Here is an 8844-nt window from a genome sequence, read left to right as displayed (position 1 = left end):
CCACTTAGTCCAGCGGCTAGACAAATTTTAGGTATTAACCGATGCAATGGCTGTGCTTATAATCCCAAATGATACCATTGGTTGAAGGGATTGTGTATGCATGTATACATTGCAATCCGGGCATCTAACTCGTGATGGCGTGATAAAGATCCCAGTCTGCTTGGTGTTCATGATTTTATGAAACTAGAATTTCAAACGACACCAAAATTATTACTTCATCTTCCCTTTCGCTTAACTATTTTGGTCGTATAATTTGTGGTGTATGCATTTGAAATACACAGAAGACAGTGGACCCCCAATTTCATCTATACCGAAGCCTTACACCGCACACCAGATTTCTTTCCCCAGTCCGAAGGTCTGGTTGCACTCTCCCCTGTACCATAGATGAAGCTATTGCTTAAGGAATACAGGAGAATCTGGCTAGACATGCCTTGAAAATGCAGTGGAGAGCAGCTTCCTATGAATGTTATATCACAAAGATGAGCACCTTTGCTTTGTCAGGGTTGCTGGAATGCTTTTCACAGACAGATATACATATTTTTCAGTTTCTGCAACTTTGGATTTTGACAAGTTAGTTGATTTGCGGAAAGATTTAGGGGGAAACCAAACTGGGGCAGAGAGAAGAAAATCCACGCTGGCAGTTGAGGAAAATAATACTTTCACGATGATTACATATGAGAAATAAGAAAAATTCTATAGGAAAGTTTTACGTGACACACCTCTATCTAATCAATATGTGATCTGTCATTTTTGTATTTATATTTTAATGTTTAAATATGTGTATTTAAAAAGAATAAAAATAATAATCAATCACATATTGATTAGGTGAGATATAGTGTAAAATTGTTTTGAAGCATTTCTCGATAAATAATATTCATAATCATTTTAAGAGAATAGGGGATATTCAGAATCCTCAAAAGAAGCCTTTCATCTTTATTTATTTTTTCAATGAGTGAGTAATGTCAGGCTCCTGAATAGAATAGCTCCGATCGTAAATATTTGGGCTAAAGAAGATGCCGAGGAAGCTATCGGCACTTGAGTTCCCTCACAGCCACCCAGGTACATTTTCCAACTTTCAGTTTTTTGTTTATTTGGGGTTTTACTATTATTTCGGTTTATCGTTGGACGTTGTTTTATTGCTCTCATTGCATATAAGTGTTGTGTATGGAGTAAGATCCTTTCAAGTTTGTCTCAACTTGATGATGAGGAAAGAAATAGTAGACCATATAACATTTATTACTTATCAGAAAATTACTTATTTGGATACTTGAGAAATGAGATGAGATAAAATTTTTGTTAATAATAGTAAGATGGTTTGTGAATATTAATGAGATAGTTTGAAGTAAGTATTTATTAAGTTTTGAAAAAAGTGAGAGAAAAAGCTGAATTAAAAATATTATAAAATTAAAATATTTTTTTGAATATAATATTTGTTTTAAGATTTGAAAAAGTTGAATTATTTTTGTTTTTTGTTTGAAAAGTTGGAAAAGTTGTAATGATTAGTTAGAAAAAGTTGTGAGGATGGGTTTGAAAGTATTTATGTCTAAATGATATTTAAGAAATAAATAAAATGGAATGAGATGAGAATGGATGGAATGAAAAATGTGTTTCCAAACATCGCAATTCAATCGAAATATTTATACGGACAATAACAAATGGAGCGGTTCCATTTTATGAATATTGGGCATGAACTCGAGGGGCTATTTTTCTAGTGTTATGAGATCTCGAGTACATTCCTGTTTTTGCTATTTATTTCTCATATTTCAGTTTGTTTCATTGGGTTATTTGATTTTGTGGTTTTTGGTTGATGCATTGACGAGTGTTTTGTGATAATTTAAGTGAAGTAATAGTGATGGCAGTCTAAAATTAGTACTTGCATATCTTAATAGAAGCATTGTCTTTTGATGTAGTGAAGCACGTCTTTTATGTGTCACAAAACTTGGATTAAGAAGCTAACTAAAATTATACGCCAAAACCACAACATTCTTTGGATCAAGTGTTGCCTCAAGGCTCAATATTGCAAATATTAAAAGATACGAAGATATTGGCAGTTAGAGGAGATATTTAAAAAGATTAAAAAATAATATTTAAATAATATAAAGAAGAAATAAATAAGTCAATGTGTAGTGTATGACAAATTAACAAAAGACTAGTTAAAATAGATAGAATGGACTTTGGTTAGTTATTTTACATAAAATTACAGATAAGCCATTAGAAGTGCTCTCAAAGTTAATTATCCGGTATGTTTTGATTAGCAGGGTAACAAGGGAACCCATGTTAACATCATCTCGAATTCGACAGCCATAATTATATTCATAAATTAGCATAAAAATATATATAATCAAGCTGTATGAAAAAAATATATAAAAATAAACTCCAGTCATTCCAATGGATCCCCTCCTTGAGATATTGGTCTTTGAGGTTTTCTATCAGCACAATTCAAATGTCCATGACTACTGTTGGACCTCCTCAATCCTTGCCGTCAGTATGTTTTGCATTGTTTATCTACTTACAATCAACATTTCTCAAAACAAAAAGTATTAGACTCGTAAAATGTTGTAGAAATCCATGAAAAATCCTTTTCCTTGATACTACTGCACAAAACATGAACAAAAACAGAATATAGAAGGATTAAAAAAAAAAAAAAGACCCCAAAATGCTTCATTGGAAGCCCCTTACTGTCAACAAAATTACAAAGATATCACTCAGTTGCAGAAAACATTGAAAAATACAAGGACAAGCGATCAACAGGGCCTTGTAAAAGAACTGGAAAATGGTGGGCTGAAATGGATCAGTCCTTGACATCAGTTACACCTTCTGCAGAAATCTGAAACCGTGCTTCAGCTTCCGCCAAACAAGGAGAGCTTATTACTTTACAGATGCGCTCCTCTGCCCTTCCCTTCCGCAGAGCAAGCCTGTCATAAAAGCATGAAATTGCCATAGTCATTAGTCACATTCAAGCAAGGAACCACTTTTATTTTTGGGGGAATGTCGTTTACAGACCTTGTTGTGGAAGCATGCGCCATAATGTTACCACCAATAGGCTTGATTTGAGGCCCAGCAAAGATTGCTGAACCATCCACTTGTGCAACCACTTGGTTTGTGATAACAACAGCCACACCAAACTACAGCCATGGAATGCAGAAGGAAAACAGTGATGAATGACGATTGCCAAAGTTTGAGATGTGAAAATGCTTATCACAATAACCATAATCAGAAAACATTTAGAATTGATCTCTTCACCGAGATATCAGTTGAATGATGCTAGGTTACTTAAGTAACAAAATATAAGATTCTTACCTCATCTGCTAACTTTTGAAGGCTCCGGAGAAACTTTGCAAGATGCATTTGCCGGGCAGAAAGTTCTCCCCTTCCAGAGAAATCTGTTCTGTAGAGAGCAGTAGCACTGTCTACTATCATAAGAGCAAACCTATAAAAGTAAACCCATTGAACAATTAGTCTTAGCTGCAATTGCAAACCACCAATAACAGCTACCTAGTACAACTCAATAAGCTATAGCATGTAATAAAAAATTCTTTATTATTTTACAGGTTGTAAGAAAGATCAAATTTGTAATCGTCAGCTGAACAAATACTGACAAACCAGAATTGAACAAATATCACCTATTTAGATTACCGAGCTGTAAAACTGATAATAGATTCAACTGTTTAAGAAAAAAAAAAACTTTCTAAACAGGTTTCCATGTTCAAGGTTGAGCTTGTTTCAGCATTTTCAGAATTCCAGGACAAAAGATAACAGTCAAGACAAAATACAGGATTACACCTTGTTTCCACCATCATTGAAGCTGCTTCAAGCAAAAGCCTCGACTGATGATCAGTGTTATATGCCCTAGCATAGGCCACATTCTCCAAGACATCAGCACCATTTAGTCCAAATCTGCAGCACTCAGAAGCATCAGCTATAAATGGGACACACGGGACACACGGGAGAGAAGCATATTCATCTTAAGGTAACTGCATGACACCTGTCTGCTATCTGTAAGAGTCTCTGTGGCCTGAATGTGCCCTCTGCATCGATGTACATTGCCTTTCCTTCACCACCTCCTTGATCTAACGGAAGCTGACATATCAAAGGGCATTAGTGTGCAATTGAATATATTGGCATTCTAGGTAACGGATGGTAGTTGCATCCATTGGATAATCAAATGGTTGTATCTACTCAACGGACTGACATTCAGATTACAAGCTCCAAAATCTGTGCAACTCAATGTAAAGTTATGGAAATCTCCTCATAACACCTTTACTGTAGAGCAAACGTAATACCATCGATATTCAAATCAATCAGCAGTGCTACACAAGTGTTACAAATAATAGGACTCTAAACTTATTGCTTATGAAGGATCATACAAGTGCAATTAAGTGTATATTTCAATTTCTCAACAGGAAAAGAACATATACATCTATTTCTTATGATATTTGATGAATCTGTTTTCTAATGTAAAGCAAAGGTGCGGTGCGTAATAAAATAAGGACGAGCTCTTACTTGGCAAGTGACACAGAGCGTGTGACACAGCTGAGTCTTTCCAGAACGGAACTCACCATATATCTCAGTAATAGATCCTGTCTCGATTCCTCCTGTCATTAGCTAGCTATGTCAAGCTACAAACATGCAATTTCACCATCAAGACTCTTTAACGCTTGTGAACAAAATTAGCATGATCTCTTTTTCTTCTGTTTTGCGTGTGGCTCAGAATTATTTGGCTAGTCAGCTAAAGAAATAGTTTGACTAAAAATCTGGTACAAATCATTGAAAGGCTGACCTTCCAAGATCTTGTCAAGTTCTCTTGATCCGGATGTTATTTGAATAATTTCAAGCCTTTGGGCATGAAGTTGGCTAGCACTAGTAAAACCCAGAGGGATTAGCTTGGAAGCTGTGATAAATGAAGGCACAAACAAATCCAAACAACGTGATCTCAAATAACATATCATAGACAATAGCAAAGGAAAATATGAAACTGATGAGAAAAAGACATAAAAATGGGTGGCGTGGACGTGCCTGCTTCAACGATCTTGTCAACTTTAGCTTCGCTGATTCCTTTGATTTGCAGGAGATCCTTCCGAGGAGAGTATGCAACAGACTCGACAGTGCAAAGACCCGCATCTCTGAGCTTCTTAATATCAATGGAAGCAATGCCCGACGCCTTGAGTTGAATATGAAAAGGAAAAAAAGCAAACACAAGCAAATTACTAAACGATTTAAACTACACCTAAAATTTCAGGGCAGGGATGAGAAAAAAACCCATTGGAAAAACCAACAAAAACTACTAATTCTTTCATTTGCAATCTAAAAAATTGGGTTTGCAATCGACAAAACCCCAAATTAATTGGATAACACTATTATTTTCGATTGACTTGAAATAAACGCAACTCCCCCAATATCCACATGACGAGAAACAAAGATGTCCAAATGCAAAACGGAAAAAGATTATTGAATCTCGAGGTTAACACAACATTCTACCAGCCTATAAAAGATCGAACTGAAAGTAAAATTCTTTGCTTTTTTCCCAGACAAGTAGAACACATCAATATCAAAAAAAGCCAAAGTTTGGACCGTGCCCATGATTCTTGGTGCAACCCTGAAATAAAAAAACCTGGGGATCAAAGGGGCAGAGACGTGTGAGGTAGGAAAATACCTGAAGCTGTTCAACAGGGAATGGCCCATGCTGTATCTCTTCTACTTCGTCGTTTTGTTGTGCTTGTGCCATCTTCTGATTCCTTTGCTGCTCCATTGCTATTATCCTAACCCCTCCCCCACACCCACTGAGAGAGAGAGAGAGAGAGAGAGAGAGAGAGAGAGAGAGAGAGAGAGAGAGAATTGTATTACAATGGTAATTGATCGGAAAAGGATTGGCACGGGAACGGGGGGAAATGATATATTTCGAACAGGATTTTTATAGGCGCCAAAAGCAAAGGCTTGCTGGGTACGTTTTGAGCTTCTCGGATAGCTATTTGGGCCCATTGAACTAAGGCCCAAATAGTTTGGACCTATTAATCATTCTAATTTTTATTATTCTCTCGTTATCTTATTATGTGACATTAAATTATTGAAAACTACTAATTATATTTCACTTGTGAACCTATAATCTAATATCACATCATGAAATAATTAGATGATGATGAATAGATTTTTTCAATGTATAATAAGCGGAAACTCATAAACCAACAATTTGTTTGTTCCTTCAAAATAGGAGGATGATAGCGCCTTCCAAATATGCATCTAAGGGCAAGTTTGAAGAGTGAGATAAGATGAAAGTTTTGTAAATAGTAGTGAGATAATCTGAGTTGAGTATTTTTTAGATTGTGGAAAAGGATAGAAAAAGTTAAATAAAAAATATTATAAAGTTCAAATATTGTAAGAATATAGTTTTATAATATTATTTTTATTTGGAGATTTGAAAATGTTGTAATTGTTTTTTATTTTTTATTTGAAAGTTTGAAAAAGTTGTAATGATTAGTTTAAAAATTTTGTATTTTTATTATATTTGAAAATAAGATGATATGAGATAAAATAAATTAGATAAGAATTTTGTATCTCATCTCATGCCCCAAACCTGTCCTAAAAGTGTTCTATATCGTATTTTTATTTTTTTAATGATAAGAAAATATATATATCAATTCATTGATAATAATTTTTTAAACATTTAAAAATAAATAAATAAAATAAATTAGGAGACACAAACTTGAGTCCAGTCCTATCAAATGAGAAGACAACTCACAATACTTGCTCTTTAGCTTCTTTATTTTCTCTCAAGAAACACATGCACTAGTTATCTAGGGGTGGCAATTTGTTTTCGCAGGTCGTGTTTGTGTCGTGTTTAAGTCATATACATTCAATTATATAAGTTAATCAAAACCCGACACGTTAAGTTAAATGGGTCAAATATTCAAATTTTAGCACAACCCTTTTAAATAACGAGTCATGTTGTGTCACCCATAAACCATTTTGACTCATTTAATAGTTAATTAGAAATAGATCAACATAAGAAGACTCATTTCAACTCGTTTTATGTAAAAGGGTTAAACTAATCTGCATAACCCATTTGATTTGATTAATATAATTTCATATAAAAGTCAAAATCTATATTTATTAGTAACCACAAATTAAAAATATAAACATATTGAGAAATACTCATTATTACAATCTAACAATAAAAAAAATTGTAATTTTGAAATAAAATTTAAAAGTGTTATTGCAGGTTATTTTGAGTTAAGTGTGTTGAGCAAGTTATTAATCACATATTAACCGGTCGACCAATTTTGACCTTAACCAATTTATATCAAACTCAAGCTTGCTAATTTTGTATCATATTCATGTTAGGTTTATGGGTCGTATCACATATTGTCGCTCTTAAGATTCTCTCTCTCTATCTCCACATGCTATATCTTCATCTTGCCTAGGGTTCGCCACTTGCTATAATATTGCCCATGTCTGTTTCTTACATTTTCTATAATTCTAGATTTTTAGAATGTTTATTTTTAACATTTTAATAATTCTCATATCATGGAGACCAACCTGCAATAGTTTTAAATGGAATTGCATATTTATGGCAATGACAATTGACTCAATAGTAGAGCAAGACCATGATTTAGAAGGTTACTTTTAGGGTTGCAAATGAATAGAGGAGCTCATGAACAACCATTCGAGTTTGGCTTGTATATATTCGGTTTGAATTTAGTTCATTTATTAAATGAGGTGTTGGTAAAAAGTAATATAATTGTTTTGAATATCAAACGAATAAAACTTGAATAAACTTGACTTGACTCGATTTAGACTCGTGAATAAAGTTCTATAGCGGCTTTGCTCGTTTGAACTCGTTTTGATGCTCGTATATGTGTTATATTTATTACATGTTAACTGTATTTTATATACTTAATTATATATTAATAATTTATTTATAGTTTACCTTATTTAATATATTTACTTTATTCCGAAAAGTATATAGGATACCTTGTACAATTCTTCTTGGTAGGGTTATATGATATAAAGCTATTTTATGTTTATAATACAAGTTATTTTATATATTTTGTTAAATATTTATTATGTAATATAACATTAATGTTATGTATCAATTTTCTTATTGTTATATAGATTATAGCCTTTTGAAATAGTTATAAATGAAGGAGTGCATACACATTTACTTGAAACGATTACCAAATTAACTCTAATCAATTAATTATAATTCATGTAAATAATACATACCATGGCGTAAGTTGATAATATTTCTAGTATATCATACTAGAATAAAATTGAAATGGTTTTCATTATGCTAAAACAAATGATAACCATTTTGTGTATTCATATGTTATCATATTGTATAATCATATGTGTATTCGAGCTCAAACTACTCGAGTTCAACTCATTGGTTTATTTTTAGTTGAGCTCAAGCTAAATTCGAACAATATTAATTTTTAAAAAGCCGAGTTCAAATAAGAATTTTCAAATTTTATTTGAGTTCAAGCAAGTAAATATGCTAATCATACTCAAGCACCCTTGTTTGGATTCAACCTGACTCTATTAATTTGCAACCCTAATTACTATGAAAAATGAATTATAGAGTCATAAAAGTGTAGAGTTGTGAATTTGCTTTGTAAGGTAAATATTTTAGTTAATCAATAATGCATTGTAAATATTTTATGACTATAAATTGGGATAAAAGAGTACAGGATGTATGTATCTATCAGTAATAAGATTATGTAGGATTAAGTTTATATTATGTAATTGTTATCAGAATATTATTTTTGGCACATTTAATGGCAGTTATTTGAATGCCTTTATTGCAACTGAAATGAATTAAAGGAACAAGTCACATATATGCATAAAACT

General features: G+C 32.9%; 1 protein-coding gene across 1 annotated transcript; it reads right to left on the bottom strand.

Moving 5' to 3' along the window:
* Window positions 1–2383: 2383 nt before the first annotated feature.
* LOC122304219 (DNA repair protein RAD51 homolog) lies at window positions 2384–5878 on the bottom strand. Its single transcript, XM_043116336.1, has 9 exons — window positions 5654–5878; window positions 5017–5161; window positions 4781–4891; window positions 4504–4595; window positions 3986–4080; window positions 3784–3897; window positions 3301–3430; window positions 3004–3125; window positions 2384–2915 (listed from the first exon to the last, which is right to left on the bottom strand). The coding sequence occupies exons 1-9, from the start codon at window positions 5747–5749 to the stop codon at window positions 2792–2794; spliced, it is 1029 nt and encodes a 342-aa protein (XP_042972270.1). The 5' UTR covers window positions 5750–5878; the 3' UTR covers window positions 2384–2791.
* Between the last annotated feature and the right edge of the window lie 2966 nt (window positions 5879–8844).

This window comes from Carya illinoinensis, chromosome 3, assembly GCF_018687715.1.
Source record: "Carya illinoinensis cultivar Pawnee chromosome 3, C.illinoinensisPawnee_v1, whole genome shotgun sequence".
NCBI classification, from domain to species: domain Eukaryota; kingdom Viridiplantae; phylum Streptophyta; class Magnoliopsida; order Fagales; family Juglandaceae; genus Carya; species Carya illinoinensis.
Note: the sequence above shows the minus strand (reverse complement) of the source record. Positions and strands in the feature narration are given on the sequence as shown.

What these genes read in the sequence shown, in the direction of transcription:
- LOC122304219 (XM_043116336.1), bottom strand. Translation starts at nt 5,749, where the DNA reads ATGGAGCAGCAAAGGAATCAGAAGATGGCACAAGCACAACAAAACGAC. An exon ending in TCCCTGTTGAACAGCTTCAG is followed by an intron (nt 5,162 to 5,653) that starts GTATTTTCCTAC and finishes ATTCAACTCAAG; the next exon opens with GCGTCGGGCATTGCTTCCAT. An exon ending in TTCAAAAGTTAGCAGATGAG is followed by an intron (nt 3,126 to 3,300) that starts GTAAGAATCTTA and finishes CCATGGCTGTAG; the next exon opens with TTTGGTGTGGCTGTTGTTAT.